This window comes from Centroberyx gerrardi, chromosome 15 (assembly GCF_048128805.1).
Source record: "Centroberyx gerrardi isolate f3 chromosome 15, fCenGer3.hap1.cur.20231027, whole genome shotgun sequence".
Taxonomy (NCBI): Eukaryota; Metazoa; Chordata; class Actinopteri; order Beryciformes; family Berycidae; genus Centroberyx; species Centroberyx gerrardi.
The window spans coordinates 17,827,709-17,853,312 of record NC_136011.1 but is presented as its reverse complement, the minus strand read 5'-3'; the positions used below and the strand labels follow the sequence as shown (position 1 = coordinate 17,853,312).

At 40.2% G+C, this 25,604-nt stretch overlaps 3 protein-coding genes across 3 annotated transcripts; 1 reads left to right on the top strand and 2 right to left on the bottom strand.

Annotated features, from left to right (window-relative positions):
• Positions 1-2,977: 2,977 nt before the first annotated feature.
• Positions 2,978-4,183, bottom strand: LOC139911242 (alpha-2A adrenergic receptor-like). Its single transcript, XM_071898735.2, has one exon. The coding sequence runs from the start codon at positions 4,181-4,183 to the stop codon at positions 2,978-2,980; it is 1,206 nt and encodes a 401-aa protein (XP_071754836.1).
• Positions 4,184-6,706: 2,523 nt separating this feature from the next.
• Positions 6,707-11,104, top strand: smndc1 (survival motor neuron domain containing 1). Its single transcript, XM_071898734.2, has 6 exons — positions 6,707-6,844; positions 7,237-7,356; positions 7,479-7,621; positions 8,784-8,945; positions 9,226-9,379; positions 10,491-11,104. Exons 2-6 carry the CDS (start codon positions 7,237-7,239, stop codon positions 10,626-10,628), a joined length of 717 nt encoding a protein of 238 aa, XP_071754835.1. The 5' UTR covers positions 6,707-6,844; the 3' UTR covers positions 10,629-11,104.
• Positions 11,105-11,258: 154 nt separating this feature from the next.
• LOC139911239 (max-interacting protein 1-like) lies at positions 11,259-22,915 on the bottom strand. The gene is made up of 6 exons (XM_071898733.2): positions 22,625-22,915; positions 21,165-21,267; positions 20,784-20,813; positions 18,693-18,807; positions 13,863-14,034; positions 11,259-13,633 (listed from the first exon to the last, which is right to left on the bottom strand). Exons 1-6 carry the CDS (start codon positions 22,851-22,853, stop codon positions 13,470-13,472), a joined length of 813 nt encoding a protein of 270 aa, XP_071754834.1. The 5' UTR covers positions 22,854-22,915; the 3' UTR covers positions 11,259-13,469.
• Between the last annotated feature and the right edge of the window lie 2,689 nt (positions 22,916-25,604).

Genomic DNA, 25,604 nt, shown 5'->3' with positions numbered 1-25,604 from the left:
TATTCTCTTTGAACAAGTAATATGAATATTTGGGCATTCAATCTCTGTATTGCCTGCTGAATATGTGCTTTAACATTGTAATGTATGCATACAGCTGCTCAAGCATAGTGTCGGACTCTGTTAAAGTTGTTATTTTGATTAAAGAATGCATTCAGAGGGCAATCATTTTGTATTTTCATCATTCAAGTTACGTTGATGTCTCCTGGATCAGGGCCGAGGAGAAATATTTGAGGAATTTACTTGCAAAACGTTACCTTATGTTACCAAATGTTTATTCCTCAGTATTAAAACATACACAAATGATTATGTCAGTTAAAATGTTAACTTCAGTAAGAACTCATAGTGAGTTTTATTTTTATGACATCAATCGTTTTGTAAGAGTAGGAGTTACATTTTTCAAATGATGGGAATCTCTTTTTGGAACAAACATTAATTTATCAAGTGGGTTCCACAACTTTTTCATGACATGTGTAGGCGGCTAATAGCGGCACCCAGCTACTGTACAATTTAAACATACAGATAGTATCTGTCAGCATCAGTGCTCTAATAAAAAGCCTTACAATGATTAAACAACCTTGTGGAAATAGATCGGTCTTGCATAAAGTCTCAGTAACACAGCATTTCAAAAACCATTTGTTTTCCAACAGTCAGTGACATTTTGGGCTACAGCATCAATATTTCACGTGTCAGATTCTTCGTGGGAACTCTATCAGTAATGGGTCTATAGTTTACCATTTGTGGTGAGTAATAGATGTTGTATTTTAAGACTTGGAAACATGGCTGAACCGAGACATGTGTACCACAGGAATCTCAAAACACCAGAGTCCCAGAAAGAAAGTCATGGGGATTATTCCATTATTTAAAAGAAGGGATCACTGGAAATGTTTTCTGAGTTTAAGGGACTATGAACGCTGCATTCCAGGGTCACAGACAAATATTGGTCTGAAAGGCTATTTGATGAAAAAAAAGAACAAAGATATACAGTATATAAGTAGTACAGTGAAAAGTAAGCTAATGTGTTAAGAAGGAGGAGAGAAGGGAAATGTTGATAACAGACCCATTCTAGCAACACAGCACATTGATAAGCTTGTGTGGATATTAACCTCAGAGTGTAATTTGCAGTGGCCAATCACGTTTGTATTGCGGCATGATTTCTGTTTGACTTTGGGGAAGGATTTAATGATATCTCCAACTGAACAATTATAATTCATGGTAAACTGCACTCAGTATTGTTGTGCCACGCTTAGCTGCAAGGCGTAATTTCCCTTTCTTATAATTGTCTTGTTCTCACATGCTTATTATGAGAGCAGGGGACAGTGGGTGGTGGGGGGATGGCACATTTTTTGTGTGTAATTCGTTCAGGCGCTTCCCTTTCTACTGTACAAAGATAATATGTGTTGTTCTGTATTTGATAGCATTTGCCATTATCTGTTTTTCACAGTCTGTCTTTTATTAATTAAATTTTTATGGCAATGAGCAAGTGAGGGGGGACTTACTTTCAAAATAAGATGCAGCATTTTACCATTTCATTTCTCTTGCATAATTTCTGCCATAAACCTACAACTCAGTTTGGAACATTAATAAAGTTATTGGCCATCTGAAGACCTTTGTTTACAAAATATTGACATTTCAGTGGATGTAGTATCTGTATTTTAAAATATTGAGCAGTGAACACCAGAAAACATTTTTTCCACAACAACATGGATAGTGTTAAGGAATTAAAACTTTTATGTGATATTGAATAGAATTGAAGAAATAAAGCAATAATCCAGTTACATTTAGTGAGCATGTATCACAGATGCTGCGTAATTGCCTGAACTAAACATTTTTTTAATATATGGTAGCCTTTTTTCTCGATTATCGAAGAAGACTGTGGTGTTAGTTTTCCAACACCACAGTCTTCCTCTATAATCAATAATCAGATGTTGAATACTTCAGTTTATATTCTCCCAGGTAACGCATTAACATAACACGCCTCTAGTTTACATTGAAAAAGTGGCCCTAATTGAGGGGCATCCTGGGCATTCAGCAGCCTAAGGCTCAAACCATTTACTTAGAATATCATGAATTTGAATCCAGCTCACATGTCATCCCGTCTCTGTCCTGAAGATAGATAGATATACTGCTCTCCTCCATATACTGTCTAGTAAAGCAGGACTTCTATAAAAAAAATTCTTTAAAAAACTCACATATCACATTACATGTACCAACAATGATATATAAAGATCTGATAGCTATCCCTTTTCCCGTAATCCAGACTGACTCAAATAGTGTTGAGTGAGAGTATGGCAGTCCATCATAAATGTTCTATAGCTCTGTAAAAAAGCCAACATGCCAGATCGTTACCCACCTCCTCACCACTCCAACACACACATAAACACACACACACACCATATATCTGGAGTCACCAGTATTGCTATCACAATTTGGCATTCACCTTTTGCAATACTTGCTACTGTAAATAAGTGGTGTGGGTCCTCAACAACTGCCTTTTATCCCCATGTAAATCATACAATCAATTCCCTTCACAATGACATCCATTTGAAAGTGTATATATACTGATACCATAAACATCTGGTCCCTGATAAAGCATCAACACTGTTACATAATACATGGCATACCTATAGAAAAGCATCATGCATGAAGTCACAGTCCCACAACATCAAGTTATAAACTTCAAGTTCAGTACATTATAGATAATATATAGGGTTGATACTAGCTGTCAAACAAACTGTATACATTACGTATTTTCTGCATGACTTAATATTACAAAACAGCTGTATGACATGAAACACAGAAGCTAAATGTGCTACAGTTCACATATTTCAAATATTAATAATATTTCACAAAATCTTTTTCAGGTAATATTTACATTCATAGGAGACTGTTTATTCAAGGAGCCTTATAGTGTAAAATGACCAAAATTGTGGTGATAAATGAAAGCTTTTCTGAAATGTTTACAAAAAAACAAACATATTTATAAACCTCTTCTGTCCGACTTGCAAAGGATCTTTTTGAAAGACCTCCTGAAGTCATTATTGAATATGGTGTATATAACTGGGTTTAGTGAACTATTGCAGTAACCAAACCAGAAAAACATTTTGAACAATGTCTCCGGGACGCAGCAGGAGTCACACACAGCAGTGAGCGTGTAGGTGAAGAAAAAGGGGAACCAGCAGAGAACAAACACTCCCATGACCACAGCCAGAACAAACGTGAAGCGCTTCTCTCTGTTCTGCCTTCCCTTCCACCTGCTCACTTTCACACAGGGCTGCGCGTCTCCCTTCGGGGAGGTTTCTCCAGGCTTCACCTGAGTCACTTTGGTCTTTCTCATACCCCTCATCTTCTTCAGGGAACATAGGCTGGCTTCATTCCCATCAGACGAGGAGCACTCTTCCTCCACATCCACCCCGTTGACCTCCCCGCCTCCCCCCTCGCCCGCCTCCCTTCCTTCTCCATCTTTTCTCTCCAGGGGGTCCGAACCGCACCGCCTGTCATCCGAGTTGCCGTTCTCTCGCCTCCTCTCGCCTGGCGGGGCTCTGGTTCTCTTCTTGGCGACCTGGTAAATTCGAAGGTACACCAGAATCATGATGACACAGGGGGCGAAGAAAGAGGCGGTGCTGGAGAATATGATGTACCATTTCTTGTCATTAATTCTACAAGTGGGGCCGTCCTGCTTGTCCCCTTCCTTTTCCATGGTGATGAGCGGTGGGAATGAAATGATGGCAGCCAGCACCCAAACTATGAACACTATGCATTTAATCCTGCGCGGCGTCCGTCTCTGGTTATACTCAATGGCTTGAGTGATGGACCAATACCTGTCCAGGCTGATGGCACACAGATGCACGATGGACGAGGTGCAGAAGAGCACGTCCAAAGCCAGGTAGATTTCACACCAAACTTTACCAAAGTACCAGTAGCCCATCAGCTCATTAGCCAGAGAGAATGGCATCACTAAAGTGGCTACCAGGATGTCTGCACATGCCAGTGAGACTAAAAACAAGTTCTGCGGCGCTCTCAAGGCCCGACTAGTGATCACCGCAATCACCACCAGGACATTGCCAAACACGGTCAGTAGAATCAGGATACCCACCAGTATTGTTAGAGGCACAGAGGTCTGGACAGTATAAGGGTGCCTGCTTGGCAAAGTCCCATTTCCACTGGTTAAATTATCACAACCCATCAGGATGATCTGTGGCGTCCTTAATTTTGGCCGGACAGTGTTTGGTTTGGAGCTCTGGAGACTGTGCTCACCAGCAGTCCATAAATGTAATCCATTCAGGAGCACAGCATCACAGAATGAAGTGTCTTTTCATTTTGCTCACTGGAAGACATTGTTTGAAGAGATTTGCACTTCTTTCCTCTTTGTCAGTCAGAAAAATTGACACCAATAGACAAAATCACAAGCAAAATATATATATATAAAAAAAAACAAGAAGAAAAAACAAAGGGAACATTCATTTATTCCCAGTTTCAAGCATCAGATGTTTGGTCCATTTGTGTATTCTTTAAAAAAAAAAAATCTTAATCCACCAACCTTTTTGATTAAAAACTCGCCGAAAGGTCCCTTGCAAGACTTTTCACAGAGTGGGATTCAGCCATACAGAGAATATATCCCTTGTATCCCTGAAAGTGTTGGCTCAGGCAGATCTTTTCATCTGCTGTGGCTGAAGTGGGGAGTACGTCTTTTATATGGGCTTGATCTGAGGCTGAGGATCTGTGATGCTGGCTCCAGTATATCAGTGGGAACGGTAATGGGCGGAGTTCATCTGCTACTGGAGATTCAGAGGCAATTTACTGTCACTCCCAGAGCACGAAAGCAGTGGCTGGTAATGACATTAACAATATTTCTGATTTATAGAAGTAATACCTATAGCTTATTGAATTGCAGTGGGTTTTAAGACTATGCTTTATTTCAGACTGGACAAAATGTGGAGAAATAACATGACAGAGAAATAGCTTAAAATAATGTCTCGATAGGAGAGATCAGGGCGAGTTGTTGAAGGGATCGGCCATTATACAGCAGTCACACCTGTAAGAGCAAACGTTTCAGCTATGCCAATGTTTGCTTTCTTGATAAGAGGTGATCCAAAGTAGTTTCAACAGAAATGAATGGGTGCTTTTTGATACACAAATATAATAATTTTAACTTTTAGCAGGCTTGTCCTAAATTTGTTATATTGCAAGCAAGTGGTGCTGTATGGCATATGCAGGCAAGGGCTATCTATCACTTGAGACTGAATATGTGAGGCTAAATTAAAGTATGTGCTGGATATTTGGTCACAGTAGCAGCTTGCAGTGCTTGTGACAACATGCCACACAGGAAACACAATTTCTTTTGCCTAAAGTAGCAGCTTCATCACAGACAAGCCAGCATTCAATGCCAATACATATTGTTTGATATAAGCTACCATTTATCCTACTTAATCCTACTGTTTAGGATTATTATATAACTGTGTGATTAGATAGCACCATTCACTGTGACTATGTAGCCTAAATCTAAATAATTATTATCATATAGTATAAAGAGTTTGTATTGCAGTATTAATGTTTTTGTCCTTATTCATAAGATTATCAAAAGGGTATAGGTTAGTGTCCATAAAGTGATATATTGGGGTTTTAGTGTATCTTCATGCTGCTCTCTACTCACCCGATGGAAGAGCCTGCCTACATGCAGTGAGTTTGCCACATAAATAGCACAAAACCTATGTTATGTTCTGTTGTAGCCTACATAGCACAACTTTGCTCGCCTTTCTTTTCAGCAATCACAGTTATATTCTCTGTGCTGCAGTTGTAGGCTATTCTTTAACTTTGACTTGTCTGGCTTGAAGAGGGGAAGCTCAACTAGCATTTAGTGACATCTAGCAGGAGTGATAGGCAAATGTAGGGTATTATGGGTGATTTTCACCATGATATCATGGTTTCTCTTTTCCCCCCTTTTTTCCATGATGCCAACTGTTTCGGGGGACAATTCTGCAATTGTGAAATTAGGAAATTAGGGGGCAGTAATACAAATTTCCCTCCCCATAGAGACTGAATCTCAAAAGAGAGCCATTACTGATTTACCCGTGAATAAATGGAGTGATAAACCAACACTCTCTCCCCTAAAAGACTGTAAGCATCTGGGCTGCAGTCCCAACAGACAGGCTTATTCAAAAATCATATTTTTATTTGATATGGTTGCTCTCTCCATTGATGAAAACCAATACCTAAATGTATGAGAGACCATGGGACTTAATTCAGACTTTGCACGCAGATAAATTATGTATATTCTTTTGTCTTTTGAGTTGACTACCATGTGGTTAGGATGCAGGCCCATCTGCTGGCAATTTGTGGGACAAACACCAAAATTCAATCAAAGAGAACACACTTACAGAGGGTCGACATGAACGTGGTCGCTGGGAATGTGTTGATCCAGTTTGTAATTCGGAAGCGCATGTCTAAATCCAATCTATTATTAATAACACTTATTATCAGTGTGTATTCTATTGATTTGACGGAACACAGCGCACAGCTCATAGAGGTAAATATTTATGAGAAATAGCAGTAGACAGAAAAGGCAATTACAATATCGTGCAGGCTTAGGTTAACGTCCCCCCCTAGCGTTTACAAGTCAAAATTCTCTCCTCTAGCCATCTTGGACACGACAGAGGCATAACGGCATCTGCAGTGTTATCGCGAGAGGGGCTTATGTTAACGAGATTCTACAGGCTTCCGTTTGGCTATTTGTGTTTGGGGGAAGACGAGCGTTCTGTTGTTTGTCATTAGGCAGTCATTTTGTGATACAATTGAGTTAATATCTGATTGTTTATCGTATTTATTCGTCAAATAGAACTATACAGAGGTAAGATTGTATACGAGACATGTTTTGAAGTGTAATTAATTCTGTATTTGTGATGGCTCCTTCGTCGTTTATAGCTAACGTTAGCCGTCGAGCGTACCATGCAACATTTTAATTTACGTCGACGGGAGAGGGCCTGACGAGCGCAAGGGGATCTCGCGTTAACCGTTCTGAGCTAAATGTTATAACTAACATGATTTATTTTCGTGCTTTAGTGCTTTAGCTTTGCGACCAGTTGAAACGAGACGAGAAACATACCTGATTCGAACCTTAGCTTACTGCTAACCTTAGCTAACTGAAGCTGTGTGCATTTCGCCTAGCTATCATGTGTGCCGATAACGTTAATAGTTACGTTAGCTACCGAGGCTAACTATTTCTTCTTTGTCATCACACAGATGTCAGACGACCTGATGAAACAGTTGAGCAGCTACAAAGCCCAACTGCAACAAGTGGAAGCTGCCTTATCTACCGACACAGAAAATGAAGACCTTCTCAAGCTACAGAAAGACTTACAGGTGTGTGTGTGTGTGTGTGAGAGAGAGAGAGAGACTGATCAGTGTAATGAATTTACAGTCTACTTGAGTAACATGCTCTCCATGAACATCTTAACTCCCTCTGCTGATTCTCTTTTCCTCAGGAAGTCATCGAGTTGACGAAAGACCTCCTGACCTCTCAGCCCTCCGAAGGAACTACTAGTGCCAACAGCGCAGATGCCGCTCCCTTGAAGCACAGCTGGAAAGTGGGGGACAGGTGTATGTCTGTGTGGACTCAGGATGGACAGTGAGTGTCACCAGCCTCTTCTCACTGAAAACACTACATGCAGCAGCCTATCCTATAGCACTGTCATTTGAGGATGGATGGATGAGCTGTTGCGGATGAAATTGGGATAGGGGCTGCTACGAATTGGGCTTTGTCCGTGGGTAACTTACTTGTACACCATATCTCAGTAAATACTGCCCCGATTTTGATAAAACTTGGGTGATGTGTCTGGCAAAGTTAAAGGATAACACCAGTGTTTTTTTGTTGTTTGTTTTGCCAGTTGTCTAGTTTGCCCCTCTCCTTTAGATTATTTCTGGTTGCATCTACAAACAGTCAGCATTGTTGGAGATATCAAGGCTTGTTTTCCTACCTTCAGAGCAACACATTTTCTGCCATTCATTTTTGGAGAGTATGAAAAACAACTTCCATAGACTTGAGAAAATATCCCGACCTAGATAATCCATCACAGTTGACACAAAGCCTAAATTTTCAAAGTTCCTCTGTTTCATCGTTACTTCATTGTGCCAGAGTTGAGTGTTTTCATACCAATGCGTGCATTACGTTTCACTCTGCTCACTGTCAATCACCTGACACCCACAGGAAGAAAGTCTCCGCCAGAAAATAATCCTTCAAAAACATGTCGCCTTACAAACTCTTTAAAAAGTTTTTTAAAATGACAGGGTGTAACTCTAAATGATGCCAATATTCTCCTTTTTAAATATACTTTCTGTCAACAACTACTAGGTTAACAGCAGTGAGAAACTGATTCCATTCATTGTTTAAAGAGAAGACTGGTCTGTGATCAGCTGAGTGTTTTTTAAGTGGTTGCCAATCAGAGCAGCAAGGTTAGCGAATGCGTTTTGGTGTGTGTGGGGCTGGCTCTGCAAAATCTTTCCCGCATTATGCAGGATTACTATATTTTAATGGTTATTTTTGTTGTATTAGATAGTTCACAGTGGAGATTGAGAGAGAGAATGTTTGACTTAAAGGGGAGCAACAGTCAGTTTTTAGAAATTCATATTCTTGAGGTAAACTATAATCATACAAAACACTGTGACCGTGCCCCATGTAGGATCACCTATTCATCTATATTTCACATTAACATTATTCTTAAGCTTTGCTTGTTAAGTAGGGCTTGAGTGTGACTCGTACTCACCTGCTTACAGACGTGATTCTTTGGCAGGTTGTATGAGGCTGAGATTGAGGAGATAGACGGAGAGAACGGCACGGCAGCCGTCACCTTCAGTGGCTACGGGAATGCAGAGGTGATCCCACTGCAGAACCTCAAACCCTTAGAAGAGGGGAAACGTCGTGATGAGGATGGAAATGGAAAGCCCAAATCCAGGTATGAACAAAGGGTTTTCAATGTGAGTGCTCTTCTAAGTTGACTCTTCCCACGTATACATTGTACCACAGTGACGTCTTTCAGTATGAGGCTTCAGTTAACTGTACAGTATATTAACTGCATGCCTGTTGTGTTCATGGTTATAGTGCTCTGTTAATGCTGTGTTCCTTCAGTCACAAAGTTACTCACTGATATTAAAAACTCATCTCTTTGTCATAACATGGTTGTGGATGTCATATACATTGTGGATTTAAATGTCCCTTTTCCCTTGTCTTTCTAGGAAAGAGCAGATAGCTGAGCAGAGGGAGTACAAGAAGAAGAAAGCCCAGAAGAAGGTGCAAAGGATGAAGGAATTGGAGCAAGAGAGGGAGGACCAGAAGTCAAAGTGGCAACAGTTCAACAACAAAGCCTACTCGAAGAACAAGAAAGGACAGGTACCAATTTTGGTTCTTCATAGGCCTAAGATTATTCGGGAATAGTGGTGGCAATCCTGTGATACATTGTGCAAATACAGTGGAGCAAGGATATGTAGATGTCTGCTACCTGGTTTGATATTCGGTCCTCGGCAGCGATTCTGTAGTGTAACGCCACAAAGGAATCAGCTCATAATTAGAGCAAGCAATGGCTCTCACTTCGGCCTGATACTAGCATAGTAGAAAGTTTCGAAGAGGCAACTAGCAATAAATGATGGTCATAAAGTCACATGGGTCAGGTGATCTGGTCTTCTGCCTCTTACCGCAATTAAGACTTGACTAAATTAATACAAAAAGACAGTGTGTCTGTGTGCAAGCTACCGTTTATCTCCACTGCAAAGAGTTACTGCAGCAATGGTCTATTTGTGTTTAGGGTACTTTTATTAAGTTGAGCTCCACTTTCATGAGTGAAGTTCCCAGTTGGGGACTCTTGGGGGATGCTAGCTACTACAGAGACACTGCAGAGAAACTGTACTTTTGATTATTTCATCGGGGCTTCATTGCGGTACTTGGTCATACCACCATGGTAAGTCAGTGACTTTAAAACCAGCTGCTTTTGCTGCCTGACCCTCTGTGTAAGTAATCAATTTCCCCACAGGGATCATAAAAGTTTCATCTTATAATCAGACCCAAACCATAACTTGTGTAGGGTTTCATCTGAAGTTGAAGCTGCTCGCTAGGTAGATTTCTAGCATTAAATGTGTGCTACATCAGTAAAAATACAAATTGTAACAAAGCCATGTAAGAAATATAAAGCAGTTCAATCATCATTTACGTTTTGAGTGGGAAATTGTACAAAATAATAAATGTAAATTTGGCTTCAAAATTGTGAATTTTGGCAGCTATTTAGCCAGCTAATTAGCTCACTGCTTGTCCTTCACGCTGCATGATGTTGCATAATGCAGTGTGCTGTGGGTCTGGAGGATTGTCTAACTTGAAAAAGTTGGCATACAGTCCATTCAATGAACCCCATGAATTGCTGTTTAAGATATACTTTGGTAAAAGTAATCCATAACCTCAGATCTTTTTGGTTCTTAACCATTAATAATGAAATTTCTGTTGTGTTTTGCAGGTCAAGAGGAGCATATTTGCATCTCCAGAAAGTGTGAATGGGAAGGTGGGAGTGGGAACTTGTGGTATTGCAGACAAGCCCATGACCCAGTACCACGACACATCGAAATACAATGTCAGACATCTAATGCCACAGTGACCTAATATGTTGTGTAAATAATAGCCCACTGTATACCAGCTGTATCAGTGCTTTCCATTGTGTTTATACATGATTTAAGTTTCTCAAGTAAAAGCTTTGAAATGAATCGCTTGCACACCATTGGTTGAATTATTGATGTAGTTTTCTTATATATTATGTAGGCAGAACAACAAAATTCCAAATAGAAGGAATTTCCCCTGTTGTGTAAGAACGGGAAATGGTGTTTAGGATTTTCATAGAACTTGCTGTTATGTATTTGGATGCCACAGAGGCCAAATACCCGCTAAGATTTGTATAATTGTACAACTGTAGACTTATTTGAGACTAGATTTTGCAGGCTGAGCTGGATTTTAAACACTGACCAGTTCTGTACAGTAATAATAATGAAGATTTAAAAGCGGATATCACAAGGCTAAATTTACATTTCATATTTGTATATATACCAGTGAAATAAACATTGTTTGGTTTTGTTTTCAGATTTTTTGATACTTGCTTCTATCTCGTTGTTTTTTTTTATTCATGTTTCCATTGTGGGATTGTCAGTTCCTGTAGATGGCAGTAAAGACTTGTATCTGGTAGTGAATTCATGTCATGAGCAGCATGTCACAGCTGTTAATACAAACTTATTTTTCTCCATAAAAATCAGGGATGAGTTTTGTTTTTTTTCTGCTGTTCAGCTTTGTTAATTCAGGATGCTTGATGGACAGTATTACATCACACATGACAATTTACATGGAATACTTATATTTTCTCTGAATAAAATGTGTCATTTACCGATATGGAGCATGTGCTATGTCAACATGAGAAACGTACTGAAGTTGAAAACATGAACATTATAGGTACGCTTAAAAAAAAAAAACAGACAGCACTTCACTGTGGTGTACTTCTGGGTGGTAGAGGTTTATTAAGATTCCAGGGACAATAATCAGGAACCGTAACAAAGTATTAGCAGGGGACCAGCAGCACATGTTTTGCAAAAGTCACCTTGGATGGCTGATTAAGCACAAGAGAAAACATTCTGGGGTGTGCTTAGACATACTTCCTCAACACAAGTCTTTTTCATAGTGCATTTTACATTTTCCCAAACACAGATGTTGGGGAAAGAAAAGACCTGTAACAAGGAGCTTTGTGCAAGAGTCCATTTACCCATGTTAAGACACATTTTGGTGGTGATGATCTACTTAGGACTTGTACCAGAAGAATGCAGATAAATGGTCATATATTGAAATGTCTTATTTGGTTTCTTGGAGTAGAACAGGATAGCAGTGCAATTCTATGTGTCAAATAGACATTTAATTATTGATGGGAAGTCTCCAAATGAGTAGGATTTTAACTTCAATACTTTTCTGCTACAATACAAAAAAAAAGATACAGTATTAAACATTGGTGGAATACAAACCAAAATTACTGTTCTTTCTGTAGTGTTTGTGTTGTTCATGCTACAGACATTTTTTTAAAGACTTGTCAATCCAAAGCACATTACAACATGATTAGAAAGGCTACATTCAATACACATGCACCATAGCTTTTTTTTTTCAACCATTACAATCATATTTTTTTTTACTGCTGATTATTAATAACTGATATAGCCACTGTAGCAAGTAGAAAACTAGCAAACTTCAACTTGGTGTTGGACGGACAGAACTGTGTGCCAAACACAGCCAACACTAAATATTTGACAAAACTAGGTGTTATTGCTTGAGCCTTGTGCTTGGACAAGTGCAGGATAGCTTATTACTGTCTAAATACAATGAAATTGAATTTGCTTACAGTTTGAATGAGGTGTGTGTCTTTTTTTTTTTTTAACAAAATACCACTGAGTACATTAAGCCCGTCTTGTAGCACTGCATAAGCTTTGGTGGGGGTAATATGTCCAGTAATATCAGTAAACATAAGGTGGCAAAACATTAAGAAAATAACTTTTAACTGCAGAGTATTTTTTTCCATTCTTTTTTTTCATTCAAGCATGACCAAGACCTAGCTACAGTACAATTAAATATACCAAAAAAATAAATACTACACATATGATAATCATATGCAAAATAAATTAGAATAACATTGGTGGGCTGAACCACCTGTTTGGATAAGACTGTGTTTCAGTCATGAAGAGGGATGCCACATGGCTCTAGGATGGTTGTGGGTCCTAAAGCAGCGGTTCTACAAATGTAATAAACATCTTGGAATGCAGATATCGTAGCCCTTGCCACTGGCTTGTTCACTGACAAGAAGTGCTGTTTGGATAATAAGGGGTATCCAAAGAAAAAGGGCAATGTTTTTACAAGGCAAATGGAGCAACCTTTTTCAATGGTGAGCTTCTAGCTGGTATTGGGCTTTTTTTCGCTGGTTTCAGGAGATCAACTTGACTAAAGGTACAGTTGCCCTTTCAAATGTTGGACATTAGTGTGATTATGGGTCCTCTACAGGTTCAGATAGGATCAATATAGAATGCAGGTACAGTTGATTGAAGCTGGTTATGGGAAAAGAGACTTTCAGGTGATTATTTTAACTTGGAGCTGCAACTTTGGAAGTGAGGAAATTGTATATTGCCGGAGAAGTTAACTTGAGGCTCACTGTAGTGGAAAATGCCAGTTTCAGATTGTTGTAGAGGAGCCACCTGGTTCTTGGTAGGAGACCATTTTAAACCTTTAGATTGAGTTGAACTTAAGGCTGGTTCTTGGGTGAAGGGTAGAAGTTTCATGCTTCAGGTAAAGGTGGGATTTAGGCTGGTTCTTCTTGAGACGATTAGCTTAAATTGCAAGGGCTAATGGAGCTGTAGGCTGGTACTTTAAAAGGTGAAAGCCATATAAGACTGCAGCTGAAGTGAAAGTATAGGCTGGTGCTTTAAGCAGAGAAGGCCAGTTTTAGACTGCAAGTGGAGTAGCCCTCATCACTGATTGAGCTCTGCCGGCTGCTGTGGTCGTCCAGGTCACTTCCACCACTGGTGCTCACACTGTCCATTTCTCCATGGGAGAACTCAGTGCTTTCCACATCCACCTCAATCTCCTCTGTTCAAACACAAAGACAAAAACAACACACCAGTCAGTGGGGATCTTTAAAAATACCTCAAATACATACTATAGCTATAGATTGACGTTATGGAGCCATATTGTAGTAGCACTAAGACTTAGACTTAGACATTAGAAGCACTCAGACTTATGGAAATACAAAAAACATGATGCCGCCAGTACGCTGAGTTTGCCCTTCAATGATAAAGGCCCAGATTTGGAAACTAACCTCTGTCAGACTCTGAGCGGTCAGAGTCCATCGGGGAGCCCAGGCTGTCCATGCGGACCCTCTCCCTCTCCCCAGGTGTCTGCAGGTGGGCTAGCTGCCTCTGCAGGTGCCTCTGCTCCCTCTCCAGGTTCTCCAGCTGATGCTGACTCCTCCGGTCCATCTCTTCAAGTTTCTGAAAGAGAGAGATGCATAAGAGTTATTACCTTATTGTTATGGAGAAAATGAGAGGTAATGAGTGTTTAGTTCCAATGTGTCACGCTTGGTATTTATATGAATTATTTTGCAGAAAAGTACAAAATCCTCCATTAAGAAAACTCCTCTCATGATATTGAGTTCCTATCACCTCATTATGTTGATGAGAGCATAATGAAATTGTCTTGTAAGCAGTAGGGTGAAGTTAACATGTAGTTGCCTCTGGCGTCATGCCTGACACCCCCTGTGCCCTCTAATAAATCATTAAACTAATGAGGACAGCAAGTTGCCGGTTGGATCCTAGAGAAACAGCTGATACCTCTGAGCTAAATGCAGCAGAAGGATGGATGCAACTGGAAGATGACAGGATGGATGAGGCAGGGTAATTGGATTAAGGCTTTTGATATACGTACATGAGTGAATAGGAGGCTCAGCCTATTCCGCATTTGGTACAAACAATCAATATTGGTTTACTCATATTGCTCTCCTCCCAAAACTAAGCTGAAACTTCCCCACTTTGGTCACCAATTTTGGTTAATATGTGGTGCTCAATAGTAACTATAAATTAAGTCTGTATATTTAAAACAATGTGCTCAAACTGCTCATTAAAAACATCTCTGGTTAAGCAAACAAACACAAAAAAGTCCTACAGATGCTCTCTGAACCTCATTAATCATATAGGAATACAATCATTCACATCTGACCATGCCATAAATAATCATACAACTGTCAAAATAAATCCTGACATTGTATGCCAGCCAATTACAGAAGAGGATTTACTGCTGGTAGGAAAACATGGGCAACTGCAGTGGTGTCTATGCAGCTTGCTAGGCTAACACAAATGAGGACTAGCAACTAATACTTCCACTTGAGTTGCATGGAAATGGAAATAGGATGATATTACTGTATGTCAAAATGAATATTGAAGCTGTATATTTCACAACTTTATTTATACTTTTCAGTTGAGTAGACCTATATATTTAACAGTAGGCCTAAGATATAATGCGAATCAGCTTGCATATGCCCAGACATGCATGTTGCTAATTGGTGAGAAGAATGTATTATTACCTGCATGAAAAACAAATGGCCTCTGATCAGTCATTCTACAGTCAAACAGTAGAGTGTCAGCCGTGGTTTTTCTTGCCCAGTATTTTTTGTGAACCTGTCAGTGACTGTCAGTTTAAGCAAATTTTTTTTCCACTCTTCAGAACCCTATGATATAGAGTGCAGAATGATAATGTATCCAACAATACAGCAATGCTCAAATTCTCTTTCCACTACATCTGCTATTGAAAAAGAGGAGCCAATACCTTCCAAGGCTAATGTGAGTGAGCTGGTGAGGTGATGCTTTTAATGAGCAGTTTGAGTACATATATCCATACAACACTTATTTCAGTACACTTATTTCAGAATTGATTTGCCTGTTATCCCCACAATTCTCTCTCATCACACATCACGCTGGCCGGTAGCAAGCAGAGAACCAATTTTAAAAGTTAATATTTTATTGAAATAAAGTGTTGCTTAGTGGGTCATCTATATGCCATAATGGAAAAAATAAAACCTCACGATTCAGAAAAGTCTTGCATCATGTTTAAAGAGGTATGTACCTGTCTGAATCAAACAAGGATATATTAAATTGCCTGATTTTTGAATGGAGTTTGGCACAGTGTTCCCTCCATACAAGAGGGAACAGCACCTATCCAGGCTTAACTCGTAAGGCAATACAGGCCGGCTTCTCCTGCAGTTGTGGGCTTCACCCTGGCTCCACCCACTCCACCTTTTACTCTTCTATGCAAACTCTGGTTCCAAAAATACAACAGGACAGCATCCAGAAACCCCACTTCCTGGGCTTCAAACCGGCTAGTTGAAAGCCAGCGTATGACATCACTGTCACTTTGTCCATTATTCCCCCATGAACTGAACTCCCATTGTCTCACTAGACATAACATTAACACTAGCCATAATCTCACTAGCCATAACATTAGCATAAGTACACAAATGGTAACTGGTCTTCACATTCCTATCTGTGGACTCCAGAACATACGCCAAGCTATCAGTTACATATTGCGCCTGGACAGGTAATAATTTTTGGGGTGGGGGATTCCCGTTTTTGCAAAGTTTTGAGGCAAGACGCAGAGAGAATCAGGTACTGTGTGATCCCACATCTTTATATGTGTGATGCCCCAGCTTAGTGTGCACATCTTTCCAATGACAAGGCAAGAACTTTCTCAAGACCAGTAATTTGGTCTGAACTGCCCATGTCAGGCACAATTTGAGCTGTCTTGTAGCCTGACCTAAGCTTAAGCAGACTGCCAAAACAAACAAAGATGTAAGTGTCACCTCTGCCTCCACAGTTACACCTACATGGTGTGAGTTGGCTTCAGTGGCTGACTCTAAGCAGGCTGCCAAAGCAGACAAGGAAGGTAGAATAAACATTCCCACCTTTTTTCATCTGTGTCCTGTTGTCACCACATGTGTGACAAAGTAGGATTCCATTTTTCCAACATCAATTTCAAGTGTTTCCAGAAATTGTACAATCTAAAATGTCTGCCAAAGTATTCCAGAAAGCTATTGATCAACTTCTTAGCTCTGCTCCTGTGGATCTTTTTGCCACCACAAATCTGACCACAAAGGAGGATTCCGTACTTTCGAAAGCTGATGAGCTCGCCTCTAAGGTGACCAATCAGCAGGCCGTCAAAGCCGACCAAGACTCCATTGGGAAATTTATCAACTGTTGGGATCTCTGCTGGGACCTCATGCCATCTCAACTGTGGATGTGAACAAGGTTTCCTACAAATTTGCCTCAGAGGTTGCTATCAAGGTTGAGGCCACAGCAGAACTGGATCAGACCAGACCACAACATACCATCTCTGTACCTTTGGATCCTCTTTTCACTACTTTGACCACCACAGCTAAACTGTGAATGGGCCTCAGTGGCTGGTAACAAGCAGGCTTTCTGTGACTCTAAAGCCGTCTTTACACAGAGCATCTAACCCGGGGAAAAGGTGGGTTAAAATAACCCGGTTCTGACCCTCCTCACCACCAAGAAGAAAAGCCATAGAAAAGCCAGATCTGACCCGGTATGTGTTCTGTGTAAATGAAAGCCGGAGAATAAGTGGAGCAAATACCATGGTAACCATCTCGTGCCACTCAGGCATTTGATCACTAGCCTAGACATAATGGCAAAGTCAGCTTGAAGTATCAAGCGCCACGGTGTACGCGTGAAGTTATTTCCCTCTGCAGTGTAAAGATGAAAAGCCGGATGAGAGGCGAATAAAGAACGTCAGTGTAAATTGATGATTATGAAAAATAACCCGGCTCAGCCCCGACTTTTTCACCCCGGGTTAACTTCTTGCTCTGTGTACAGACGGCTTTATACTCCAGCACACTTTTGCAGAGAAAAATGCATTAATATAATATATAGAACAATGGAGTGATATTAAATTTGACAAAACTAAACAAAAACTAGAGAAGATGTAACAAGGGAACCAAGAAGGAGAAAATAATATCACTAATTTTCTTTTTTCTTCTTTTATCTTTCCATTGTACCTGGCACTAGGCCAAAAAGGGCGCAGAAGAAACTCTGAGGCGGACAGGCTGCTCTAACATCTACGAGGAGGAGGGCCCTCGAGTCCACTGAGATCCCATTCTCAAACAAATAAAACTATCAGCGATAGCATATACAACTATAAATTCCATTCCTAGTGTTTATACAGTGTCAGCTACGATTACAAAACAAGTAGGAGTGGTATCATATGTCTTTATCGACGGATAACTTTCAGGCAACAAGGATTGAACTGAGATCCTAATGCACCTAGGAATGTATAGAATTTCAAAGTTCAAATGGATTTCAGGCTAAAACTGATACTGAGCTTAAATATTTCCTATGTAGAAAGAGCTGCAGTGTGATTATGCCTGGTGCCAACTTTTTGTTCTTCTGTGAACTGATATGTGGACAGTACAGTACAGTACAGTACAGTACAGCACAGTACAGTACAGTAGCTTGTACCTCAAGGGGAAACCAGAGACTGGGGCTCAAACAGTGAGAGCTAGGATGGTAAAATACAATTTTGCTTGTCTATTGACAATTAAGTCTTCTGCTTTGAAAATTCATCACTCTGCAGGTACATTAGGCCATGTCCATAGAAATAAAATGGATAAAAAGGACACTTCTTAGTGTAACATGGTCTTCTTCTGTGGTACTGTAGACCTACAGTGGCTGCCGATATTAAGTCAAGTGTATCCTTACTCAGGGAAGTAAAATTTATTTTTGCTTTGTGACTATTTTGATTTGAAACTCAACTATGCACAAATAACTAATAGTGACTAAATGGTTATGCTGCTTAAGACACTGATATAATCAAATAGAAAGGAGGAAGATTTGCACCATGGATGTTTTTGAGCGTCTTCGAGCTAAAGTGATGACATGAAAATAACTATAATTCTGCCTTCCCACATGGTATTGCCAACCGTTAACGTGTGTGCAGTCAGGAAAAGGAAGGAGAAGGAACAGTAATTAGATTAAGTTGTGTTTACAAGCTGATGCATCCTCTTGAGCAGAGAATTGACAGAGTCTTCCATTTAACCCCTGATCCCATGAAGTACCCATAATGCAAAGGCTGCTTCGGGCTACCCCACCTTGATATGTGCTTTGGCCTTATTGAGCAGTCCCAGTGTGGTGTGCCGACTGCAGTCTGGTCCCAGAGGTATGAGGGACTTCAACCTCTCCAAACACAAGCGGAGATGTGCTCGTCTGTGGGAGGAGAGACAATCAAGAAGGGTTGATTGTTTTGTTTTGTTCTTTTTAGTGACAGCATACACAGGAAAATCTGCATTATACAATTACACAAGATCCTTCATTTGGCATGGTTTTACTGATTGTGCTTGTACACTGTAAGAGCAGACTAAACGATTCATTCCTGGATTGCTGTATTCCTGTCCCTCTGCATTGGTTCTGATCAATTCAAATTATGATACTAGTTACCCCTCCCTCCCCCCAGTATTATGGCTAATAATTGTATTTATTCATTTTTTGCTACTCTATGGCAGCCAGCCATGGACCACCATCTGTAAATAATCATTATTGTTCATAATTGTAAATATTAATAATCGTTACTGTCAAATTGAATAGGCTACGTACAAAAGCTGGGGTGATGCGTTAGTGTAATGGGAACATTAACACCAGTTTGTTGTTGATGGGGCACTATTAGTGCAACACCAAACAAGGAAAATAAGATGCGTCCTACTCCCTCTGATGAACTGTAATTGTGGAAAAAACATATTTTGTCAACAGGAATGTTTGTGCTGACTGAAGTTTGTTTTTGAGATATGAATGTTTGTGACCTTATTTAACCTTATTTATTTAAAGTTAAATAGCATGGTTTAAAGAGTGTAAATGTTACCAGCATGCTAGCACAGGCTACTAGACTATCAAACTCAACCAAAACTTCTAAAAATGTATTTCATTATTGTTTTTTAAAACTGAAAGTTGCAGAAAATGAGTTTTGAGAACCTTGAAAATGTTCTGGCCCGTTGAATATATACTGTAGTTCTGGCTTTGTAGTCAATGCATGCAGGTAGGCTACTTGATTTATCTGTTTATCCATTCTGCTGGTTAGCTACACCAGCTGACCAATCTGCAACCCTCCTGCAATTACATATGGATCTGTCTGGGCCCAGCTTTAAAAGCTGCTGAGGTCAGCCAGATACTCTGTTTCTGATCCACCAAGGCCTCTGGGCCTGTGGTCTGAAAGAATGGACATACTGGCAGAGGACAGTCACTTTCCTTTCAAATAATGGAGTAAAAATGTAGGTCAAGTTGTGATGTCATCTCTCCTCTCTGCATTGGCCACTATTTTGCAATGAAAAAGAGTCAAACGTGAAATAAGCCTTCATATTCCAGAGCCTTAACTCATACCACGATTCTCACACACATTGATTGCTCTTTGGAGATAAACTGGGCATTTAATTTGAGGAAAAATATGCCCTGACGTTTGTTTCTTCTTCAAAGCAAAGGTCCAGCTTAGCCCAGCAGCAATATAAGCAAGCTGCTATTAGATTTGCAGCTGAGAATGTCTCAGGAAGGAGCCCTGTTGTCTGGAAACAGACGGTTCCCGTTTGCTGAGTGGGGAAATGTCTGAATGTCCTCCAGGAACACTGCTGCTACAGTGGCTGGATTACACCTTTTTTTTTTGCCTTGCAAAATGGACACTTCTATCCTACACAATAGGTGAATTTCCAAGTTATTGATAAAAATGGCTTCTTTGAAGTCCAGTGATGATAATCAGCTGGTTTATAGGCCTACACCCCAGTTTAAAATGGTATGGTCAACATATTTAGCATAGTACCAGGATATGCAAAAATGGCAGCCTGGAGAGTGTTTTTGGATTATCAGCTCCAAGCTCCATTTTGAGACAGCTGGCTCTTGAGATAAAGTCCCTGTGAACCTCATATTTGCTACACCAGTTTTAAGGCTGTGACAATGCTGTATTCCCTCCATCCTGTGTGACTTTTGTATGTCCGCATTCTGAACTTGAAACCTTCTGCATACACAACAAAGGTGGATTAAAGTATGATTGAAGTATAAATCTAAAATGCCTGCCTCAATGTCTTCACCTTGCTCTCTCATCATGTCTCTCAATGCCTTTCAATATTGTCTTTACCTTTCAATACTGACTTGTTTTGCCAAAAACAAACAAATAACCACTTCAATTGATTTTTTTTACTCACCTATTCTTTTCCAGTTCATTGTGTGCTGACCTGTTGAAAATATATATAAGGAACTGTAATACTAGTCTCAACAATGCAAAATAAATCACACCATACAATCTGTATATATGGACATATAAAATCCAACAGCTCTAGGTTATTACTTCAATAATAGTATAACCATGTCATAAAACAATTGTGATAATATGATGATATTAATAATACATGATTGATTTATAAATCCTAGGGCAACCAAATAAACAAATAAACTAAATAAATGGTGCAGGGAGGATTTAAAATCCCTACATTTGTGATCCAGATACATAAATGAAGATAACCATAGTCAGTGTTCACCTCTGCTACATTTTTGTGTGTTGACATTTCTCAAGATATTTAACCTACCTATTGTGAATATTGTCCATTTTCTTGTTCTTGAATTTGCGTTGTTTCTGATGATGTGCAGTCTGAGTTGCAGGGTATGTTGAAGCATACCCATGTTCACATTCTGGTGATGAACAAGAAAAACAAGATTAAATACACTGTGCAGTTGTTGTTTTTTTGTCAAGTGCTTCAAACAAAAGGCTTCACCAGGGCTTGGTTTTGCAAATTTGATGTTAATTTGGACTTAATCTGTGACACACACATCCCTGGAATTAAATTTAAAAGAATTACAATTCAATTCAATAAACCCTTCTCGGAAAATATAGGAACTATCAATAAAGAGTTGCAAAATGTTTTAAATGGTTAATCTCTATGATGCAAATATCATGTTATATTGTTGCAATATGTTGTATGAGTCTGCCTGTTGTTACTTATCATTCACAGTAGCCCACATTAGTCGGGGCCTGCTGGATTAACACATCTCAGCAAAGATAATTTAGGCCTAATGAATGCAGGTTGATAGTAAAACAATTTCTCTGAACCAGACATTTACAGTCCTCTCAGATGGGTTATTCTATTCTATTCTATTCTATTCTATTCTATTCTATTCCTACTTTTGCTAACAAAAAAAGGGGCCTACAAGTCCCATGAACCCTCTCTCAACCGACCCCATGAGTCCGACCCAGTAACATGCGACGTTAGATATGAACCTGAGCGTGATTGGCTATCTGCAGTGACTCTAGCGCTGGGAACATGAGTGCAGACCAATCAAAACTTTACAATTTGTTCCATGTGGAAACCATGTGAACAACAGATACAAGGAAGCGCAGACTGCCTCTGAAAATGATAGCTGGGCTTTGAATTGGAAATTTTGATTGGGGAAAAAGACTAAATGTAACTTGCCATTTGCCTATGCAGAAGGTTCCATGAATGCAATGTCTTTCCTTCATATATGGGCACTTGTGAGTGGAATACGCTCTATTTCCATGTCTTGAAATAAGCTGCAATAAACTACAATAAATTAAAGTTAAAGTTTGAGTCTCAAAATAGCCACAATTTAGACATGTATTAAGCTAAATATGCACATACTCATGCCTAAGTAAAATAAAGAATGGACTATAACATGCTTAACTCTCACATAGGCTGCAAAAGACCAATATAAATGGTAGCAGATTATTTCTAGACTCTATTGTTGGAGAGATCTATTTCCTTTTAAATTCCATGTCCAAATCGATGCATTTGCAGCCCGGTTCCCAACATTACATTTACCCGATCTTCTGACTTTTATTATTTATGATCATGTTTCACAAGGTTTAAGAGAGGTGGGTCGACTATACTGTTTTCCAAAAGCAGGTGAAATATTATTGGTCGCTGTCAGGGCAATTCATCTGTCCGCTGCGCGTCTTTTGTCGCCTTCGCTTCTATTGTTGTCTGCCCTGCGCATTACGTGTTAATATCCCACACATCCCATGTTTACTTACTTCCGTTGTTCTTTTCGATATTTTCAATGTAATTTGCTGCATCGAGCAACACTTGCACGTTTTTCATAAAAGTGCCGATTTGGTCCATTGCGGAACATTTGGAGTATAAAACGTCGTTGAAAGAATAGTCGGACATCTCTCTAAAATCCTGCTGGTCCATGGACGCATCAGACTCCGAGAGCACCTCTTCGGATTTCAGCTCGCTGTGCTGTCGCATGTATTTGACCATGTTGCCTATAGATTGTCGGTCTTAGACAAATAAACGACAGTGAAATTGTTCTCCTTGTCCCGGCTGTGCACTGAGCGGATGACTGAAATGAACTAGGCTGGATGGAATTGCAGTCCTTAGCCTCAGCCACTTGCCCTACTTGGTGGATAATCCCTCCCACTAACGCATGCACATTGCATTCATTGTCAACAGTGCCATAATAAATCCTCATTATCAATACTGCAGGAGAGTAACAAATAACACAGTTGTAAGTTGCCTATGATGCCCAGTGACATGCTATTAAAAAATAAAAGTTAATGCTTTCACTTCATCTGCTTTCTTTGCTATCTCACATAGCATGATTTGTAACAATACTGCATTGTTTCAATTGCAATAAACCTATTTAATGATGTACAGTGAGCTTAATGATAGCTTATTTTCATGTTAACACACTTATGTCTAAAAATAGGCTATATGGAGAGTGAAAAGACAAGGCCACATGGCAGTAGACAATATCAGGTCTAATCAATACTGCAACCTGGATATCAAGGGCAGCCTCCAGGGTTGGCCTCAGTTATAAATATGTAATCACTTGAGGCCTCTATTTTGCTTAGTGGGCCCCCAGACAGTGATGGGGATTTGTTTCATGTTAAAAACACAGTTATATTACTGCCAAACTTTTATTTTTGATCTGCGATTTGCAATTTCTATGCAATTGTTAGGTAAACATAGAAGTCAGAAGAGCAATTCAGAGCGACCCTACAGTTCCTCACATATTCCTCCTATCCACCTATTTTTGCCCTAACTGCAGTCTGTCTCAGATCACTGTGGCCACTACTGTCTGACAGTGACCACTGTCACAGCCAAAAATGACAGCTGTGGGATTCAGAAGCCAGCTGAACGTATGTTTGGCCGATCTCTACAGTAAAAATTATTCTGTCATACCACAAAGCTGTGAAAATGGGCCCTAATTGGATGCAATTGTGTGTGTGTTTTTGTCAATCACTGACAAAGTGCATTGTCAGGTTTCAGTCAGGTAAGGTGTCCTACATTGAATGCGATGTGAGACTTTGAGGTGATTGATTACTCCCCCCCAAAGTCAGGAGTGTTCAGGATTTCCCCGTGGACGTGAATGCAATACATTCAAATGACCCGAGAGGCAATTTGAGATTATTTGCCTACAATAAATCCATTGTTTTCCCAAACTAGCGCCTTTCTTGAAGTCTCTTGTTGCCACTTAAGCCCCCCCCCCCCCCCCCTCCCCTTGGGTGTGTTGTTCCAGTTCTAAGACAATCTAAATCCACAAGGAGATAACAAGGAAATCTAAGATAGCGATAAATCAGTAAAATTAAAGTTTAGTAGAGTCTGTGAAGTCCTTTGGGGGTGCCTCAAACCCAGTGGACGACAGCATGTATATGATACTGCAAAATGACCATAAATTATTTCACCATCTAAAGCTAACCTTTTAAGTTACCCGTCCATTGAAAAACTAACCTTGAAATTGAATTCACTTCTAGCTGGACGGTCCATTTCTGTTCCCTTTGACTGATTAAGAAGTCATTTTTCCACAGACTGAGAGGGATGGAGGAGGACAGAGGGGAGAGGGCCTGCCTTTAAGGGGGCAGCCATGCGTGCAAGGCTGTGTTGTGCCTCTGAGACAATGGGTGCAGATGGCTGGCCCGCTGCAGATGTGGCCAGGCCTGTAACGGACGCCTGTGAGAGAGAACACCCTCCCATGGAGTCTATTTCAGCTGCCTGGCAAGGCCTGACACACACACAGGCAGCCCTAGTCTGGACGCTGAAACACACACACACACACACACAACTGGCAAACATAAAATCAAAAACCAAATGTGCTTATGTTAACAGACTACTTTCATGCCCACATGCAAAGGTACTTTATCAAATGACTAATAAATAGAGATCTATTTTTAGACATTGAGAGAGGGTTGCGCCTTCCTGTCCTACTATGCATTTTTACATTTAACACTCCTTCTCTTGATCCTGGATTTCCCTTCCACTTTGTCAAATGGCAACATTCATGTAAAACTCAAACATCATGCACTCAAAAAGAGAGATAAATAGAGATGTACATGGACAGATATTTCAGTGAGGGTTGCAAACTGACAGCATTTGAGCAGGAAAAGGCCCGTCTCTGCTGAACGGCTGTGCAGGCTGCGCTTGCTGCACGCTGATAGCGACAGCATGGAAAGCTGACCCACTGTAGGTTGGTGTAGAATGTGACCCCAACTGGAGTAATCTGAAAAGCCTGAGGATTACACCAGTGGCTCGGCTGTCACAGAGGAGGCAAAGTCACACGGTGTGTGTGTGTGTGTGTGTGAAAGAATGTGCCAAACATCCCACACTGGTCTCACTCAGCAGGGAGTATAAGGCATGATGTGTGTTGTTGAACAGAAAGCTGAGTATTTTTGTACAGAAAAAAATAACACGGGTTATGGATGGATGAATTGCACAACTACCTCACATTTGAAAGTGAAATCTATGCATCTATCTATCTATCTATCTCTCTATCTATCTATCTATCTATCTATTGATCTGATGCTGTTCCTCAGCATGCTGGTGGGTAAGACGTTGGTCTCAGATGCAGTGTTGTGTGGCTGTGTCCTTTTGTTTTAACACAATAGCTGCACTTTGCCCCGAGGTCACAGCAGAAGGACACTGCAGCCGGCCCAAGTGTGTCACCTGCTCCGTCCTCCTTAACACTGTCAGGAGACGGAAGAGCTCAGCGCTAAGCTTTGTCATCCACACATT

Excerpts from the sequence above, each read along its gene's own strand:
- LOC139911239 (XM_071898733.2), bottom strand. The coding sequence starts at position 22,853 with ATGGTCAAATACATGCGACAGCACAGCGAGCTGAAATCCGAAGAGGTG. Across the intron at positions 21,268-22,624 it reads TATCGAAAAGAACAACGGAA|AATGTGAACATGGGTATGCT; the intron begins GTAAGTAAACAT and ends GTTCATCACCAG. Across the intron at positions 20,814-21,164 it reads ATGGACAATATTCACAATAG|GTCAGCACACAATGAACTGG; the intron begins GTAGGTTAAATA and ends TATTTTCAACAG.
- smndc1 (XM_071898734.2), top strand. The coding sequence starts at position 7,237 with ATGTCAGACGACCTGATGAAACAGTTGAGCAGCTACAAAGCCCAACTG. Across the intron at positions 7,357-7,478 it reads AGCTACAGAAAGACTTACAG|GAAGTCATCGAGTTGACGAA; the intron begins GTGTGTGTGTGT and ends TCTTTTCCTCAG. Across the intron at positions 7,622-8,783 it reads GTGTGGACTCAGGATGGACA|GTTGTATGAGGCTGAGATTG; the intron begins GTGAGTGTCACC and ends ATTCTTTGGCAG.
- LOC139911242 (XM_071898735.2), bottom strand. The coding sequence starts at position 4,183 with ATGGGTTGTGATAATTTAACCAGTGGAAATGGGACTTTGCCAAGCAGG.